This window comes from Marmota monax, unplaced genomic scaffold (assembly GCF_021218885.2).
Source record: "Marmota monax isolate L192 unplaced genomic scaffold, Marmota_monax_Labrador192_F-V1.1 WCK01_AAM20220418_F8-fsc00132, whole genome shotgun sequence".
Lineage (NCBI taxonomy): Eukaryota > Metazoa > Chordata > Mammalia > Rodentia > Sciuridae > Marmota > Marmota monax.
Window position 1 is genome coordinate 4228073 of NW_026695199.1, and position 21146 is coordinate 4249218.

Sequence of the window (21146 nt, forward strand, 5' to 3'; positions counted from 1 at the left end):
GCTATAGCCCCAGCCCAAAAAAGAGCATGTTTTAAAACCTAAGAACAAACATAATATTTGGTGAAGAAGAAAGAATCACAGAACCTCAGAAAATTAGAGATGTAAGGGACTATAAAACTGTTACATTCTGGTAATGTTTTGCAAATGAAAAACACCCCCAGGGAGACGAAATGACTTATCCAAGGTCATTAGCTTGATGAAGGTCTTTTGACCACTAGCCTAGCTTCTGTTACTTGTTACTTTTCTTATAAGTAGAAACAAGCATGTTATCTGTCATGTCTTGTCTTTAACATAATAAAAAACTTGTTCAAAAGGAAAAAAAAAACAAAAAACTTTTGGTTGTTAAAACTTGGTGATGTACTACCAGCAGTTACTGAATAGAGGTAAGGAATGTTGCTAGGCATTCTATAATAAATATAGCAGCCTTTTCCCCACTTCTAAATAAAGAATTATTTGTGACAAAATGACAATACCACAAAGGCTGAGAAACCCTACATATATTACATTGATGATCAGAGAGGATGAGTTTGAGTTTATTATCATAAATATATTCTAACATATATAAAATATAATATGAAATATTATATTTCATGGGGTAAGAGAGATTCTTACTGAATATAAAACCCCAAAGAAAACCTTAGACCACAGTTATATTATTAGCTAAATTATTATAAAAAGAGGGGATAAAGATTTAGATGTACAGAATAAGTTTAAATTTTGTTTAATACTAGTCTATAGTCATGTACAATACTATAAGATATGCAATTAAATACATATGAAAATGATAATTTTATCATAAAATTAAGCTATTCCAAAAATGCTTTCTTATTATCTCAATATTTTCTGTAAATACAATTCTTCAAAATGTGCCTGCCATTTTAAAACTAAATTAAAATACTATACAATAATGTCTTTACCAAAATCTCATAGCAAATTGTTTATGAATATATAACTTTATTTTGGTTTCCCATGCAAGTTATGAATATCCAAATTATATTTACATCCAAATCTTCAGGCCTATTAATTGTTCTGAAGTTATTTAAAAATAAAAATAAAACCATTTAAATAAAATGAATTAAGAGATAATGAGACAGGGTTGTGGCTCAGTGGTAGAGTGCTCACCTATCTCGTGTGAGGCACTGGGTTCAATCCACAGCACTAAATAAAAATAAAATAAAGATATTGTGTCCACCTACAACTAAAAAAATACATGTTTTTTTAAAAGAGATAATGAAATACAAGTGAAAATTAAATTTACACAAGGATTGGAACATATCTTCCTTTTAGAGCAGAAAATAGCTGCTTCTTATTAAATCCTTGCATCTTTACATTTTCAATCAATGAAAAGTCCAAGCAAATTTGCCTTTAATTACTTAACACCAAAGGTATTTTTACATAGTTTAGAGAAGAATCCGGTGAAAGGCAGTATGTGACTATTCTCCTGCTCTCTGATCCAAGGATTTAGTCAGTGCTTAAAGATATACCTCAGTTTATTTAAAAAAATTTAAAATTTGCACCATTGAATGAAAATATAAATATCAATTTATTTCCAAGTTTCAAAGAAAAGTTAAATGCACATCTAAGGGCAAAAGGGGATGGTTTCACAGCAGTGCCAACTCAATTATTAAGTCTTAGTTTCAGGTCTAGTGCTTCCTCTTTCATTTGTGTCAACATCAGCTAAAATTATCTTGTCTAGTCAGTGGATCAAGAGATTCTTTTTGAGGATTATTTGATGAAGACAAAAACTTGGAGTCATCAGGGAAGGAAAGAATGCTCTGTCAGAAAAAAGTAGAGAATCCCTTGTCAGTTTGTACTTATCTGGTTAAACTGCCAGATTACTCTAAAATGAATTGTGGGAAAAGAAAGATGAGCAAGAGATAATCAGAGACTTTTCAGGAATGGCAGATTTTTGTGGAGCTAACAGTATGATCTGCACTCATGGTCAGCAAATCACTTCAGGTGACTTGAAAATATCCTTTCTTCATTTTTAAGGGGAAGGGCATCAGACCACACTTATTTGCATCTTGAACTTTATGATAATACACAAGACAACACACACTGAATACATGTTGCTAGAGACCACATATGACAACTGCAGTTTAGTTGTTGAGCTAGTTGTTATATTAGATGTTGGTTTTAGATTTAATCCAGTCCCGATAATGAGTCACTCTGGTATAAAGTCCAGGTTTGTTTTCTTTTCCACAGTCTATTCCCCAGCTTACTATTCCAATTAGATACCAGATGTTTCTACCCTGTGCAATAACCAGAGGTCCTCCAGAATCACCCTGAAGAAGAAGAAAATATGGTCAATGTGATAAATGAAAGGGTGCCAGAAATGAAAGTCAATTGGCATCTAAAGAAAATCAATAATTTGGACTGAAATATGTGAAACGAATTTTATTATACTTCCCATTACTATTAATACGATAATCTATTTCTTAATGTTTGCTAATGCCTTTTTCTCTGTCTAAATAGGAACCACAACGAGAACTATCTAGATAGGCAATTCTTTCATAAGCAATGACCTAAAAATTCAACTAACATGTCACTTTCTCTATGAAGACACTCCAAACTCTATTAGCTAGGAATATAATCTCTTACTTTTGAATTAGTATCTCACTTTGTTCTAATCACACTAGTTAATAGAAAGGTGTCTGGAATGTTGTATCAAATGTGCACTATTTATTACTGAAAGGATTTTGCTTGAAACTAAGGTGGAATCTCTACCCCTAACGAACCAGTGTAAAGTATCTAAATCATGAGAACTTCTCTGTGTTATCTTTAAACCAGGGTTTAGTCAAAGGATGTTAAGTGTGTCTTTTAGCAATGGACCAGTTCATCCAAAACAATTGTCATATGAAAGTCCACTGTAAATTTCTTAAATAAGAGAAATGATCCTGTTTGAGCAGGCAAGGAGTTCTAGAGTCTTATGTCTTTAGTCCGGTCCCTTCTATTTTCATCCCATTTTTCCCTGGTGCATAGAGTATGAAAATCCTGTTCTACCAGAAAAAAAAACCCCTTGACTCTTAGTTCCCTCAGGCCCACTTCCTAATTTAGGTCCTCGCTATTTTACTGGGCTAATAGTGAAAGAAAGCAAGGCAGAGTGAACTCATGAAAAAAAGAACATCTGTATATACATATACATGTGTATGTTTCTTCTCTAAGTCATAATTGAGTTTTATTTTTGACCACCATGTTGTTTCTCTCTCTTGGGAAGTAAAGTGAGTGTTAATAATACCCTGTATTTTGGTATATTTAGGCAAATTCTGACATCTCTTCCTTTGTTTAAGTTACTTGTGTGCTAGATTGTAAATGCATTATGATTCTTCTAAGGTGTTTGTTTCTTTCAACAACTTCCAAGTGCCTTACAAGTCAAAATTTTTTTGAATGAATAAGTGAAAGAATGTTTATTACCCTCACATGACAGTCAAAAGCAGATCAATAGTGGCATGTTTGCATGTAAGAAATGTGCACATATAACTCAAATTCTCAAAGGGATGTTATTCTTCAAAAAAAATCACTAAATTGTTGTACTCAGTTTCAAATACTGTAGGTAAAATCTTTATTATTTTAGTTATTTGGGTTTAGTCCTTTAAATAACAAATTTTGACATTCTCCTTAAATTATGCTTATTGCCTAAAATTAATGTTTTGTTGGGGAAAATGCTAAGTGCATCTTTTAGTTTTTAGATATGATCAATGAGATAGCACATTATAAGGAATAAATGTACATAAATACATTATTTTTTATTGGTTTCTAAATAATGTAATTCTATCTGGATGTACATTACTTACGGTCAAATATTTAGGTACCAATGAGGTAAAAACTTCATTGGCCACGGAGATATTTGCAGATCTCATCTCACAGCAGCTTGCTTTTAGTAGTGATTAGATACCTAAATCTTGGATATGAACATGCCTTGAAACACTGAATATATGCTTTCTAGATTAGTTTCTACTATCTGTTTGTATTACTTCTCTCTAATCAAAGCTCTACTTTGCAACTGATTACTTTTTATTTTACATGGTCTGTAAAGTATTAAATAAGGTATATGTCTTATGATTCTTTCATCTCTTCTTTTTATACTCTCCTCTCCTCCATAAGTTAATATCATAGAATTGTGTGATGTGACATTGGTCTGTGGTTAGTAAGATCATCTTTATTCAACAGAGTCTTTTTTTTTTGATTTGAGACTATTCTTACCTCACAGGCATCGAGTTTTCCTGTCAAGAATCCAGCACATATCATTCCTGATGATACAGCACCACCATACACCTTAACTTGATTACATATATCATTACTTATGATCTCTACTTCAACTTGTCTCAGTGTATTTGAAAGGGGACCTAAATGAGGAAAAAGGTAAATAGACTATATTTACTCTGAAAACAGCTTGACTTGCTTTTCAGAACAAATACTAGAACAAGTTACTAATTCTAGGACAAGAAATGATCATGTTTTATTAATTAACTACGCATTTGTTAATTCATTATAATATTAAAAGTATTATTTTGTTGCATACATATTGTTTTAGCCATTATATTTTCCTTTCCTACCTAATACCTTCTATTTTAAAATTATATTAATAATTCACATAAAGATAGATCTCTGAAACAGATTCAAAGACAAAGGAGAAGATGAGGGATTCATTTGAGTAGTAATTTGAGCAGTGAGTCAGGGCAATTCTATGCTTAAGAATCCTGGTCTTAGAGTTGGCAGATGTAAGTTTGAACACTATTTGCACAATTTAAGAGCTATGTGACCTTGGAAAAGTTATTAAGGATCTCTGTACTCACCTGTAGACAGGATAAAATGATACCTATCTCATGTTTTTTGTGGGAGTAAAATATGATACATAAAATCAGTTATGGTGGTAACTTACCCACATTCAGTTCTCAATAAATGAAAGTTATTATGATGAATTGAAGATATTAGGGTAATGTAAATAAAATTCTCATGGTCTTGAAGCTGCACTTCAGTGTTAATGATGGATAGTTAGAAAGTTAGAGCTCTTCTAAGAGTTGACCTAGATTTCTGGGGTTTTTGTAAGAAACTTTTGAATACAGAAATCCAATTCTCTGTTTTGAAACTTGCAAGTACACGCTCCTAATATTGACTGGCTTGCTTAAAAATTAAGTTCCATTTCTCTACATTCTTTAAAGATTATCTGGAGTCTAGTGAAATTTTTTACCTCAGTCATTATCTTTAAGCATGGAAGGGTCATTGAACATTTTCTCTTCTCTCCATCTCTGATTTTGCTTGAAATGCTCCTAGAGAGAGAATTTAATCACAAACTGCTCTTTGTACAGTTTTTTACACAGTCTGATCTATTTATTGTGTAAGTGCTTCAGCAATATTTAGTACTATTTTGCTGTCTGTAATGGCATTTAAAAAATTTTAGATATCCCCAGGGTTTAATCAACTGCATTCCAACTAGTAATTTTTGTGTAACAATATTTAGTTTAGCTAATTGTCAACGATGCTAGTTTTAAATTGCAAATGCTTATAATTTTTAAATCTCAACTTTAAAAATTTCAATTAAAGTGCCTAACAATATAAAAAGTTATTCTATATTATCAACTACTCAAGGAAGAAACTATCTAGAAAATAGAAATTTTAGTTTTATAAACTATCTAGTAAGAAGATTTCTATCTAGAAAGACTGAATAATTTTGAGGAGGGAAGAGAAAAAATTGAGTAGTCCATATCAGCTTTAAAATGCAGAAAGAAACCATAATAAAATATGTATATGTATGCAGTTAACGTTAGTCTGTTGTCTTACAAGTTCATAATGTTATATCTGAAAATATGCAACTTATTAGAATAAATAGGTACACTAACCTGCATACTATTGGACTTTAAAGAATTCATAATGAAATATCAAATTACTCCCAAAGTATAACTCTGTATTGATGAGTTACTAATTTTACATGTAAAGAAAGTGTAATGGTGCTACTCAAGTGGTAGATGTTTTCCATTTCTACTGTGACTCAAATGGCTTTAAAACTCAAAGGATTTAATTCCTCTTCCTTCTTATCACATTTCCTATAGAACAATGCAAATGCCTCAGACATGAGGAAAAGAACTCTTCAAGATATGGCAATAGTGTATCAGCCTGGATTGAAGTTTAGAATTGTTAAGTGCATTTGTAAGGAAGTAAGTTTCTATAAAACTCAACTGATAAAAATTTAGTAGATCAAAGCTATGCTGTGAGTAGTACATAAATAAGCAAAATTTATTAATAGCCTAGAATAAGAATCAGTAATCTAAGGGCAGAATAAACCATAGGTAAGAAAACATTCAGCTAAAAAGCACAGGAACTGAAGACTCATCAAGATTTAAAAGATTATTTTTGCAATTTATTGTCTGTCATTAAGTGGAGTAAAATATAAAAATGTAGTTTCAGACTTTAATAATAAAGTAAAATTATGAAGTCTCATACTCAAGAATAGCTGTATAGGTACATGAGTCAGAAGAACCCCATTTAGTACTCTGTGCTGGGTAAAGAACAATTCAGATCCCTTGCTTGGGCTGTTTCTGCTTAGTTGCATGATACTGAAGTTTATCATACCAGTGCTTGCAAATTGTATACTTTAGAAATCATGCAGCCATGGTAGAATCTTTACATATGAAAGATGATAAATAAAGAAAAACATTATGTGAGAAGATATGCTTTGTTCATTTTGAAAAGATGGTTCCAACATGTTTCCAAAATAGTGTGTAAAAATGACAATAAATATAGGTATTGTGTTTTACTAATAGTAATGAAGTTTTCAAAATCCATCATATCTGTTTTAATTGTTTTGATTTTGGTGTATTTGACATGAGGTGTTTTGATATTTTGATTTTATGCTTTATTTCATATATTTATGAAAAAGGAAGCTAGGTCCAAGTTTGTATTTTTTGCTTTGTTGTTTTTACTGAGATACTCACCATTTGCCTTTAATGCTCCCCATCCAGTGACAAACACTTTACTCTTAGGCAAGACTTCAAATGTAGTATTTGGGAGACAGACTCTGTGCACATCTTCAGAAAATAGGACTGGGGTGGAGAGCTTCACCACAGCGATGTCATCATCACGCTTGTGGGCAGCGTAGTTTTCGTGAACAATGATTGACTGCACCTGTCTTCTCATCAGTGGAGGATTCAGGGTTGTTCCAAAACTTGCCGTCCATAGTTTGGGGTTTTTGTAACTGATCATAGATTAAAAGGAGCACAGTGTGTTCACTTATGATATAGTCTAGAGTTGCCCGGACTCTGGATGGCATGGGGCACTAGTGTGAAAAAAGGGCACATTTTTGAATGTAATGGTTGAGTGGAACCTTCTCACCTTCTTATTTGAGGCTTCTCTCCTAGAACAGCTTTACTTTCAACTAGCGGATTATTTCAACAGTCCTCATTCTCAGGTAGCTTAAATTACTCCCTGAGCAAGAGTTTGAGGGGAGTTTGTATTTTTTAAAGGAAAAAACATATTTTGCCATTTTGATTATGAAATAATACTGATTAATTGAAGAAAATATAAATAAATAAATAGGAGACATATTTGCCTACATATTTTCACATACACAAACAAGTACTCATGTATCCTTGTATAGCTATATAAATATATACATAGCTATGGAGAGAAAGACAAAGGGGGAAAAAACTGAGTCGGGCTGAGAAAGATATCTTAGAGATATATATGTTATGTATTGTTTTCTCTTGCTCCCTTTCTATTTAGCATTTTAACCAGAATATGATCCCATTTATGTGAGTTTCACTATGGTTACTGTATATCTTCATTATCTCCAATGGTCTCAGATGTTAAAACTTGAAAAAGCATACATGGGTAAAAGTACAGCACTAAAGATGTTAATTTGGAAGGTAGGCGGACCTGCGACCCACCGGCAGAACAGGCCCAGCGACCTGCCAGCATGGTAGACACATCGCCCCGTTTGGGGGAGGGGCAGAGCTGCCACACGCGCCTGCAAGGTAGGCGGACCTGCTACCGACCGGCAGAACAGGCCCAGCGGCCAGCCAGCATGGTAGGCACATTGCCCCAATTGGAGGAGGGGCAGAGCCACTGCCCGCGCCTGCGAGGGAGACTTTGCAACCATACGAGAGCAATATAAATATATAGGGGGAAAATTCAATAACACAACAGTTTCACCAAGCAGAAAGAAACGCGAACAGTATGAAAAGACAAGGAAAGAAAGGACCACAAGCAATGCAGTTCAACTCAACGTTAGAAGAGGTAATATCTGCAGCAGATGGAATGTCAGATAAAGAATTCAGGATATACATGCTTCAGATGATCTGGAGTCTCAAGGAAGACATTAGACAGCCAAATCAGACAATGAAAGATCACTTCGACAATGAATTACATAAACAAATCCAAGAAGCAAAAGATCAACTATACAGGGAGATAGAGGTTATAAAAAACAAACAAACAGAAATCCTAGAAATGCAGGAAGCAATAAACCAACTTAAAAACTCAATTGAGAATACTACCAGCAGAGTAGAACACTTAGAAGACAGAACATCAGACAATGAAGACAAACTATTTCAACTTGAAAAGAACATAGACAGCTCAGCAAGACTGTTAAGAAACCTTGAGCAGAACATCCAAGAAATAAGGGATAACATAAAGAGACCAAACTTAAGAGTCATTGGGATACAGGAAGGTACAGAGGTCCAAACCAAAGGAATGAGCAATCTATTCAATGAAATAATATGAGAAAACTTCCCAGACTTGAAGAATGAGACAGAATCCCAAATCCTAGAAGCCTACAGGACGCCGAATGTGCAAAATCATAAGAGATCCACACCTAGACACATTATAATGAAGATGCCCAACATACAGAATAAGGAGAGAATTTTAAAAGCTACAAGAGAAAGGAAGCAGATTACATTTAGGGATAAGCCAATCAGGATAACAGCTGATCTTTCAACACAGACTCTGAAAGCTAGAAGATCCTGGAATAACATATTTCAAACACTGAAAGAAAATGGGTTCCAACCAAGAATTGTGTATCCAGCGAAATTAAGCTTCAGGATGGAAGATGAAATTAAAACCTTCCACGATAAACAAAAGTTTAAAGAATTCGCAGCTAGAAAACCATCTCTTCAAAACATCCTCGCCAAAACATTACAGGAAGAGGAAATGGAAAATAACAATGAAAACCAACAGTGGGAGGTAGGACAGTAAAGGGGGGAAAAATAATCAAAGAGGAAAACAAGCCATGTTTAGTAACAGAAATAAACAAATATGGCTGGAAGAACAACCCATATCTCAATAATAACCCTAAATGTTAATGGCTTAAACTCACCAATTAAGAGACACAGGCTAGTAGAATGGATCACAAAACAAGACCCAACAATATGCTGCCTACAGGAGACACATTTGATAGGAAAAGACATACATAGACTGAAGGTGAAAGGTTGGGAAAAATCATATCACTCATATGGACTTCGGAAACAAGCAGGAGTGTCCATACTCATATCAAATAAAATAGATTTCAAGCCAAAGTTAATCAAAAGGGTTAAAGAGGGACACTACATACTGCTTAAGGGAACCATACACCAACAAGACATAACAATCATAAATATTTATGCCCCAAACAATGGTGCAGCTATGTTCGTCAAACAAACTCTTCTCAACTTCAAGAGTCTAATAGACCACCATACCATAATCATGGGAGACTTCAACACACCTCTCTCGCCACTGGACTGATCTTCCAAACAAAAGTTGAATAAGGAAACTATAGAACTCAATAACACAATTAATAACCTAGACTTAATTGACATATATAGAATATACCACCCAACATCAAGCAGTTACACGTTTTTCTCAGCAGCACATGGATCCTTCTCAAAAATAGATCATATATTATGTCACAGGGCAACTCTTAGACAATATAAAGGAGTAGAGATAATACCATGCATCTTATCTGATCATAATGGAATGAAACTGAAAATCAATGATAAAAGAAGGAAGGAAAAATCATGCATCACTTGGAGAATGAACAATAGGTTACTGAATGATCAATGGGTTATAGAAGACATCAAGGAGGAAATTAAAAAATTCTTAGAGATAAATGAAAACACAGACACAACATATCGGAATCTATGGGACACATTGAAAGCAGTTCTAAGAGGAAAATTCATTGCTTGGAGTTCATTCCTTAAAAAAAAGAAAAAAAACCAACAAATAAATGATCTCATATTTCATCTCAAAATCCTAGAAAAAGAAGAGCAAAACAACAGCAAAAGAAGTAGAAGGCAAGAAATAATTAAAATCAGAGCTGAAATTAATGAAATCAAAACAAAAGAAACAATTGAAAAAATTGACAAAACTAAAAGTTGGTTCTTTGAAAAAATAAATAAAATCGACAGACCTTTAGCCATGCTAATGAAGAGAAGAAGAGAGAGAACTCAAATTACTAGCATACGGGATGAAAAAGGCAATATCACAACAGACACTTCAGAAATACAGAAGATAATCAGAAATTATTTTGAATCCTTATACTCCAATAAAATAGAAGATAGTGAAGGCATAGATAAATTTCTTAAGTCATATGATCTGCCCAGATTGAGTCAGGAGGATATAGACAACCTAAAGAGAACAATATCAATTGAGGAAATAGAAGAAACCATCAAAAGACTACCAACTAAGAAAAGCCCAAGACTGGATGGGTATACAGCAGAGTTTTACAAAACCTTTAAAGAGGAACTAATACCAATACTTTTCAAGCTATGTTAGGAAATAGAAAAAGAGGGAGAACTTCCAAATTCATTCTACGAGGCCAACATCACCCCAATTCCTAAACCAGACAAAGACACTTCAAAGAAAGAAAACTACAGACCAATATCTCTAATGAACCTAGATGCAAAAATCCTCAATAATATTCTGCGAATCGGATACAAAAACATATCAAAAAAATTGTGCACCATGATCAAGTAGGATTCATCCCTGGGATGCAAGGCTGGTTCAATATACGGAAATCAATAAATGTTATTCACCACATCAATAGACTTAAAAATAAGAACCATATGATCATCTCAATAGACGCAGAAAAAGCATTCGAAAAAGTACAGCATCCCTTTATGTTCAAAACTCTAGAAAAATCTAGGGATAACAGGAACATACCTCAAAATTGTAAAAGCAATCTATGCTAAGCCTCAGGCTAGCATCATTCTGAATGGAGAAAAATTGAAGGCATTCCTCTAAAATCTGGAACAAGACAGGGATGCCCTCTCTCACCACTTCTGTTCAACATAGTTCTCGAAACACTGGCCAGAGCAATTAGACAGACGAAAGAAATTAAAGGCATAAAAATAGGAAAAGAAGAACTTAAATTATCACTATTTGCAGATGACATGATTCTATACCTAGCAGACCCAAAAGGGTCTACAAAGAAACTATTAGAGCTAATAAATGAATTCAGCAAAGTGGCAGGATATAAAATCAACACACATAAATCAAAGGCATTCCTGTATATCAGTGACAAATCCTCTGAAATGGAAATGAGGACAACCACTCCATTCACAATATCCTCAAAAAAAATAAAATACTTGGGAATCAACCTAACAAAAGAGGTGAAAGACTTATACAATGAAAACTACAGAACCCTAAAGAGAGAAATAGAAGAAGATCTTAGAAGATGGAAAAATATACCCTGTTCATGGATAGGCAGAACTAACATCATCAAAATGGCGATATTTCCAAAAGTTCTCTATAGGTTTAATGCAATGCCAATCAAAATCCCAACGGCATTTCTTGTAGAAATAGATAAAGCAATTATTAAATTCATATGGAAAAATAAAAGACCCAGAATAGCAAAAACAACTCTAAGCAGGAAGTGTGAATCAGGCGGTATAGCAATACCAGACCTCAAACTATACTACAGAGCAATAGTAACAAAAACAGCATGGTACTGGTACCAAAACAGGCAGGTGGACCAATGGTACAGAATAGAGGACACAGAAACCAATCCACAAAACTACAACTATCTTATATTTGATAAAGGGGCTAAAAGCATGAAATGGAGGAAGGATAGCATCTTCAACAAATGGTGCTGGGAAAACTGGAAATCCATATGCAACAAAATGAAACTGAATCCCTTTCTCTCGCCATGCACAAAAGTTAACTCAAAATGGATCAAGGAGCTTGATATCAAATTAGACAGGGCATCCAATACAAGAAAAAGTTGGCAACGATCTACATACTGTAGGATCGGGCTCCAAATTCCTGAATAGGACACCCATAGTACAAGATTTAATAACTAGAATCAACAAAGGGACGTACTCAAACTAAAAAGTTTTTTCTCAGCAAAAGAAACAATAAGAGAGGTAAATATGGAACCTACATCCTGGGAACAAATCTTTACTCCTCACACTTCAGATAGCGCCCAAATATCCAGAGTATACAAAGAACTCAAAAAATTAAACAATAAGAAAACAAATAACCCAATCAACAAATGGGCCAAGGACCTGAACAGACACTTCTCAGAGGAGGACATACAATCAATCAACAAGTACATGAAAAAATGCTCACCATCTCTAGCAGTCAGAGAAATGCAAATCAAAACCACCCTAAGATACCATCTCACTCCAGTAAGATTGGCAGCCATTATGAAGTCAAACAACAACAAGTGCTGGCGAGGATGTCGGGAAAAGGGTACACTTATACATTGCTGGTGGGACTGCAAATTGGTACAGTCAATTTGGAAAGCAGTATGGAGATTTCTTGGAAAGCTGGGAATGGAACCACCATTTGACCCAGCTATTCCCCTTCTCGTTCTATTCCCTAAACACCTAAAAAGAGCATGCTACAGGGACACTGCTACATCGATGTTCATAGCAGCACAATTCACAATAGCAAGACTGTGGAACCAACCTAGATGCCCTTCAATAGACGAATGGATAAAAAAAAATGTGGCATTTATACACAATGGAGTATTACTCTGCATTAAAAAATGACAAAATCATAGAATTTGCAGGGAAATGGATGGCATTAGAACAGATTATGCTAAGTGAAGCTAGCCAATCCCTAAAAAACAAATGCCAAATGTTTTCTTTGATATAAGGAGAGTAACTAAGAACAGAGTTGGGAGGAAGAGCATGAGAAGAAGATTAATATTAAACAGGGGTGAGAGGTGGGAGGGAAAAGGAAAGAGAAGGGAAATTGCATGGAAATGGAAGGAGACCCTCATGGTTATACAAAATTACATACAAGAGGAAGTGAGGGGAAAGGGGGAAAAAAAAACAAGGGGGAGAAATGAATTACAGTAGATGGGGTAGAGAGAGAAGATGGGAGGGGAGGGGATGGGGGATAGTAGAGGATAGGAAAGGCAGCAGAATACAACAGAGACTAGTATGGCAATATGTAAATCAGTGGATGTGTAACTGGTGTGATTCTGCAATCTGTATACGGGGTAAATATGGGAGTTCATAATCCACTTGAATCAAAGTGTGAAATATGATATATCAAGAACTATGTAATGTTTTGAACAACCAACAATAAAAATTAAAGGAAAAAAATAAATTAAAAAAATAAAGATGTTCTTTTGGGTTAATCAGATATAAATAGTATTAACAGAGCTTTAAAATATCTATAGTATATCTCAGGAAAACTAGTGAAAGTGTTTAATTTTTTCCAGTGTTGGCTTGTTTCTTGTTAAAATTGAGATCACTAGAGAATGTATTTTTGGATGGAGCTGAAGATTGTCTATAAATTTTCTGCTACTCCTTAGTAATCGCCACTCTTTGCAAGCCTGTGGGCAATCATAAGTGCCATTGGGAGGTTCTGGGTGTTCATGAAGGAAATGAAAAGAAGATAAGAATTATTGTCTTTGGAAATGAGAAAAAGAGCTGAACTTGGCCATCCTGTGGTATGGATTGAGGACTTACAGTTCAAAACAGTGAGCAGCTGTCAGTAGCCACTCTTCGCTGATCAAAGATGCTCCGCAGAAATGGCCCCCATCTATCTGCAGGCTGGCTTGCCATGGCCAGTCAGCTTTATTTGCTACTTGGCCATTAGCAATTCTTTCCATGGGTGGGTACTCCTTCCCTAAACCACAACCTGTCAGAAGGAAAAAGATGTTTAATTCCAGAGTTATAGACGTGTCTAGGTATGTTTGGTACATAATTAAAGTTAGAAACATTTTTAGATGGGACTTTCCTTAAAAATTTCATTGACATTAACATTACATATAATAATAACTATTTACATTGAAAGTGGGATGTTCCTATTTTGAATAATTAATAACATTTTAATAATTACTTAATACCAGATTTTATGTTTTTAAAGCAATTTCCTTTACAATTTTTTTTCATATTTTCCTGGATCATGTTCTCAATGTGTAACAATTTATCTCAGTGATATTGAATATATTTGAGTGTTATTTATTGCAGAAAAACAATTGTGCTCTTGAAATACTTTAAAATACACTACTATAGCATAAATTTAAGCTTCTATATTAAAGTTGGTGGATATAATTTAACGTTAAGAAAAAAATTCTACTCTAAGAAAGGGAGCCAAATAAAAATAAATATGAAAAAATACAAGAAAATTGGGGCTGGGGTTGTAGCTCAGCAATAGAGTGCTTGCCTTGCACGTGTGAGACACTGGGTTCGATCCTCAACACCACATAAAAATAAATAAACAAAAAAAAAAGAATAAAAAAAGAAAGGTTGAAAATATATTATTAAAAAAAGAAAAAAATACAAGGAAATTGTTAAAGAAGTCATCAGTGAAATTTTCTTGGGAGAAGAGAAAATATTGTCAAAGAACAATTCCCAAACTATTAGTAGTAATTGTTTCCCTTGAATATAATCAAATTACATAACAATTTAGAGATAATATATGCATTTGAGAAACTGTAAACATGGAAATACAGAAAGGCTAAGAATGTTGTGCTTTATTCTTTGATTTATAAAAATCTCCATGATATTTTTGAACTTACAACTGTTCAGAATATGTTCTGCTTGTGCTCCATTCATTTCTGGAAAAAAAAACAAATTCATTGCTTGGTGATGGAACTGTTTTAATTTAAAACACTATGCATACTTAACATGATTTTTGCTGACTGGGAAGAACTGCATTAGTCAGGAAATTCTTAATTTAAATTTAGTAGAATAAAATTCTACCCAAACAAGTGACCTACATGTAAATTAAATTCTTCTGACACATGTGGACTCTAGGAACATCCTGGCTCATGAATATAAAATCATGGGCATAGAGTAGGATATTGTTTTTCATGAAGGAGAATTCCATTGACTTAATTAACACCATACTAATTTATAAAAACAGAAGTTAAACAAGGTGTAAGACCAATGTCCCATGCTTACTCTTATATATCTAGAGACCATTTCTTTCTATCTTCATTTGCATGGTTGGGTTATAGTGAAGCTATTTAAGGCATCCTTGAAGCCTGATATCTAAGTTTGGTCCAAAGAAGCAAAATAAAGGTATTGTGTGCTCCCTATGGAATCCAAATCCACCAGTATACTAATAAATCCTCAAAACATGTTACCTTGTTAGTCTTATTGTTCATAAACTAAAACAGAGAAAGAATACAATCTGTGACTGTTTCCCCAAGTTACTTTTATTGTTCCTTATGCCGCCCAGTATAATGAGAATTCAGACCCATACTGTGTTAAGATGAAAGCTGGGCTAGACTTTTGGTAAGCCTGCAAAGGAATAAGTCTTTAATATAGGTCAGACTCTAAAGAGGAACATTAAGATCATCTGAAAGTACTATGCTTAGGGAGTTTGAGTAAATCTTGGAGTTAGATTTTGCCAACAATAGTAACAATTCCCTAATGGCTTCCCTAGCCTTTAGAATAAACACAGCCTTCCTTCCTAGACTATGTGACATGGTCACCATTTATGTTCTTGATGTCATTCTGAATAGCTCTTGCTCTGAGCCATTACTCAGTGGCCACCTTGGCATTTCTGTTTCTTGACTGTGTGGAGGTTGTCATTACCTTCAGTTTTTCTTCATGATGACCCCTTCATCAGAAATGTTTTCCCTTGGTCTTTTTATGGTTGTCAATCATATTACAACTTAAAAATCCCTCAGAGAGACTTTCCATGACAACCAAATCTAACATAGTCTCCTATTTTCTGCTCTCTGCATGGGGTTTCAGTGTTTGATATTACCTTGTTTATTTAATTACTTTTTTGGTCATTATCTTTCTTACTGCAATTAGAATATTAGTTGTATGAGGACAGAGACTTCTGTTCCTGTATCAAATAGACTTCCAATACATACTTGCTAAGTGAAAAAATGAACAATAATAACAACTACTAATTTACTGAGCCCTATGCACTAGAGCGGTGGGGTTATGGTTAGTTCACAAATAATTTTAATTTAACCCTAAATTCATTGCTGTGCATTCAGAAATTTTTGATCAACTTCTATGAAAGGGCTATATCTTATGTATGAACATTATATAGTAGATGTACACCTCTTTCAGAATGAAAAATTGAACAGCTTCAGTTCTAGAATAAGATTGTATAAACCAACTTTTCCCTACTTTTCTATAAATATAATTGCCATTGGCATTCTATATTTGTGGGTTGTGTATCTGTAAATTCAACCAACTTTGGATCAAAAATATTTGAAAAAGTTGTATATTACAACATATACGTTGTTTCCTGTCATCCTTACCTAAATAATACAGTATAACAAGTATTTGCACAGTATTTGCTGTGTATTAGGTATTATAAGTAATCTAGATATGAGTTAAAATACATTTGAGGATTGGGTAGGTTATATGCAAACACTAAGCCACTTTATGTAAGGGAATTGCTACTGAGAGACAACTATATTCTGAAAATTCTTTGTTAGATAGCAATAAGCTAGAAACACAAAGTATAGTTAAAGTCTTCAAAATTTGAGGAAGGACAAATGGTGGAATTTTTTGGTTTTCTTTTTGTTTTAAATATAGCCTAGACTGGGGACCAGAAAGGCCTACAATCTGTCATTATTAACAAGCATAGATAAAATATCCCGAGAGTACTCTATTCTCTCTATCCAAAATAATGGGAAGAGGTAAAGACAACAGAGATCTTACGTTACAATTTAAGCCTGGTAGTTAATTCTTCTAGAAACAGTAATCAAAACCTTCACCATTCCAATCCTATGTTAAAACCAAGCCACTGGCAGGCAAACTGAAGTACCCACAGAGACAGTGTCAGCAGATACCTGCATCCACCCACTGGTGTAAGGAAACTCAAGCCCAGTTCAGCCTCCATAGAGGGAAGCCTACTGATTCAGGTAGCCAAGAAAAGCATATTCTACTCTCACAGATGGCACTGACAACAGTGATTGAGAGGAAGCCCCAGCATAACAGGGTAGCCCTGCAAAGATCTGAAAACTGAACTGTCATTGAAATAACAAAAGTAAGAAAGAATCTATACTCCTCACCTAAGTACATTGACTGGTAAAATGGAAGAATTAAATAGGATTAAGGGTCTCCTAAAATAATAATTAAAATATTCAGGATATAAAAAATTTACTTTCCATACCCTAAAACAGAAAAAGGATAATGTGAATAAGATAACTACCAATGCTAATTTTGAGTCAAATAAGATGTTAGAAGTATATGATATGGATTTTAAAGAACTGCTAAAAATTCATTCAGAAATCAAGTATAAATTATCTTGAAACAAATGAAAATAGAAACTATCAACAAAGCAATACAAGTAATAAATAACCATGAAAAATTATAGGACTGAGAAATATAATAACCATGATAATAATACTGATAACAACAATAACAGTAATAACCAGTTTGGTGGATTATGCCAACAGTATAGGGAAAATGATAGAGACTAGAATCAGTGAACCTGAAATCAAGTCAGTAGAATGTACTCAGTGTGAAGAGCAGAGCAAAAATAAATCAGAGTGAAATGAACAAAACTTCTGGGATAGGTGGGATAATAATTAAAAAATCTAGGAGTTATGTAATCAGATAACTAGAAAAAGTGGAGGAAGAATATGGGACTTAAATAGTAATTTTTAAAAAATGGTTGAAAATTCTTCAAATTTGGTGAAATACAGAGCTTTACAGATTCAAGAAGATGAGAAAATGCCAAAGAGGATAAATTCAAAGAAATTTACCTCATTATCCATTATAATTAAATTACTAAAAACTAAAGACAAAGAAAAAATTCTTAAAAACAGAAATATGATACATTATCTATGAAGGTACATTATATTAAGTGACAGTGGTTTTCTCATCTGAAGTCATGGAAGCCAAAATTATTGCATAGTATTTTTCAAGTTCTGAAAAGAAATAACTATCAACCCTAAGTTGTATATCACGTGAAAATATCCTTAAAGAATGGAGAGGAAATAAATATATTCCTAGATGAGCAAACAGAAACTGAAGTAATATGTTTCTAACAGATCTATCTTAAATATGGCTAAGAAAACTGTCCAAACAGAAAAGCAAATTATAACCAAAGAGGGTTAAAACTTTCAGAAAGGAAAGGCACAGAATGAATAAATGTACAAATAAACATAGAAGACTATTTTTTACTTCATGAATTTCTTTAAACATATTTTATGGTTCAAACAAAACACAACTGATGTTGTGTTGGATGTATGGTGACGAAATACTTCGGAAAAGTATATTTAAAAAGTGGAGAGAGTAAAGATACCCAAATGGAAGTGAAGTTTTTACATTTAATTTGAAGTGGTACAATGTTGATACTTATAGGCTGTGTTAGTTACATGTGTATGTGATGACACTTGCAGCAGTCTATAAGTAAATCAAAATGAAACTGCAAAAAAAAAAATGTTCCAGTTACCCATAGGGAAGCAAAAAGTGAGGAACTCTGGAGCAAGATACTGTACAAGCAGAAAACAAATGATGAAGTGAAAGATTTAAGCCTTAACATATCCATAGTCATTTTAATATGTAAATAGTTTAAACACTACAATTAAGAGACAGATTGGAAGAAAGGAATTGAAAAATATGACTCAACTCTGTGCTATCTACAAGAAACTCATTTCAGACATATCTACATATCTGAATGTGAAAAGAAAGAAAACAGTATAACAATAATCCATAAAAAGCAGGAATAACTATATTGATATTAGATTTTGATATTGATATTAGATTTTGATTTTGCTATTGATATTGATATTTCTTTGCTCTGAACTTCAGAACAAAGAAATTACGAGGGACAAATAGGGAACTTATATAACAATGGAAGGATAAATATACCAAGAATATGTAGCAATCTATGTTTGTAAATTACACAACACAATTTCTAAATAAATGAAGCAAAAGCTGAAAGAGATGAAAAGAAATATAGAAAAATCCACAATTATAGATAGGAACTTCATTATACCCCAATTTCAATAATTAATTATTACACAGAAAATTTGCAAGGATATAGAACTAATGACATTAGCAATCAATAATATCTAATAGAACTTAAAAATACTTTGCACAACAATAGCAAGAATATACTCAAAACACTCATGGGAATATTCTTCTAGTAGACATATCCTGAGTCATAGTCCTCAACATACTTGAAAGTACTGAACAGATCATCTACTCTGTCCATAATGGAGTCAAACTGAGAATCAAAACCATAAAAATAATCGGAAAATCTCCAAATGCTTGGAAATTAAAATACACTACAAAATAGATCATTGGTCCAACAAGAAATCTCAAAGAAAATAAAAATTACAGGGAACAGAATGAATCTGAAAATAAAGCATGCCAATTATTGTTGGATGCAGATAAAACAGTTTGGAGAGAGAAATTTATAACACTTAATGTTTTATACATTATAAATGAATACTGATATTAATATTCTAAATTCCTATTTCAAAAAACTAGCAACATAAAAGAATAGACCTAAAGTAAAGAAGAGAAAGGAAATAATAAAGATAAAAAGCAATCCAGATAAAAATCTTAATGAAACTGAAAACAGAAAAAATAGAGAAAAAAATCATGACACACAGAAAACATGTTACAAAAAATTCAAGAAAATCTATAAACCTCTGGGAAAAATGACAAAGAAATAGAGAAGATTGAAATCACCAATATCAAGAGTAAAATGAGGGGATATGATAAAAGAGCTTAATGAGAAAATAATATTCATTATTAATTAAGAAATACTACAAGTAACTTCATAAGTTAGATAGCTTAGAAGTCCAGATGAACAAATTGCTTTAAAATCACAAACTGTCAATCCCAGCAGTTTGGGAGGCTGAGGCAGGAGGATCAAGAGTTCAAAGCCAGACTCAGCAATGGTGAGGCACTAAGCAAGTGAGACTCTGTCTCTAAATAAAATTACAAAATAGGGCTGGGGATGTGGCTCAGTGATGGAGTGCCCCTGAGTTCTAACCCCAGTACTAAATAAATAAATAAATAAATAAAAATCACAAACTATTAAAACTTGCAAAGATGGTATAGATAAACTTAATATTGCTACTAGTAAAGAAATTGCATTTGTAATAAAAAGAATCTTAAGGTCCACTTTCACAGGAGAATTTTTACAACAGTATTCAAAGAAGAAATTTTTTTCCGAGCTCATTTGGGAAGCCCAGTATTACTCTGATACCAAAATCAGACAAACAGGAAAAAAATTTACCTTTGCTCCTGAATTTAGATAAAAAATTCTCACAAAAAATTTAGCATATACATGCAGTGTTACAGATTTCTCTACGTATACAAGGGAAAGGGTGCAAGGGAATGAGGTTTTCCTGTAAATTTGTAACTTCGTGTGAATCCATAATTATTTCCAAATAAAACTTTAAGAAATTAAGCATAGTAGTAGAAAGTCTGAATTATTTTCCTACTCTTTTTATAGAAAATGTTCCCAAAGTATTGTCATTTGAAGGGGAAATTCAAGCGTATGCGGTCAAAAAAAGAAAAAAGTAAGAAAAAAGTAAGGGGAAAATGGTAAAATATTACTGAGACATACATACATCTGAAAAGAGAATTTTTTTTCTTGATAGTTAGTATGTAATTTAGAATATTAGTTTTAATTTTTTGATTTGTTACGATTTCTTTCAGTTCTACTAAATATTCATTTTCCTACCTAACAAAATTTAAATAAATAGTGGATGAAGTATCCAATCCAACTGAAAAATAGCACTATTTTTGTTTGAAATAGAACCACAAAATGAGACAAAT

At 33.2% G+C, this 21146-nt stretch overlaps 1 protein-coding gene across 1 annotated transcript in view; it reads right to left on the minus strand.

The window, feature by feature from the left end:
* Positions 1 to 1682: 1682 nt before the first annotated feature.
* LOC124082207 (transmembrane protease serine 11G-like) overlaps positions 1683 to 21146 on the minus strand; it is a gene marked incomplete at its 5' end in the record, with an annotated part of 30259 nt that continues 10795 nt past the window's right edge. The window contains 5 exons of the mRNA XM_046428663.2: positions 1683 to 2285; positions 4204 to 4346; positions 6933 to 7192; positions 13890 to 14061; positions 14945 to 14983. Coding sequence (XP_046284619.1) covers positions 2124 to 2285; positions 4204 to 4346; positions 6933 to 7192; positions 13890 to 14061; positions 14945 to 14983 — 776 coding nt within the window. The remainder of the gene's footprint in view (positions 2286 to 4203; positions 4347 to 6932; positions 7193 to 13889; positions 14062 to 14944; positions 14984 to 21146) is intronic.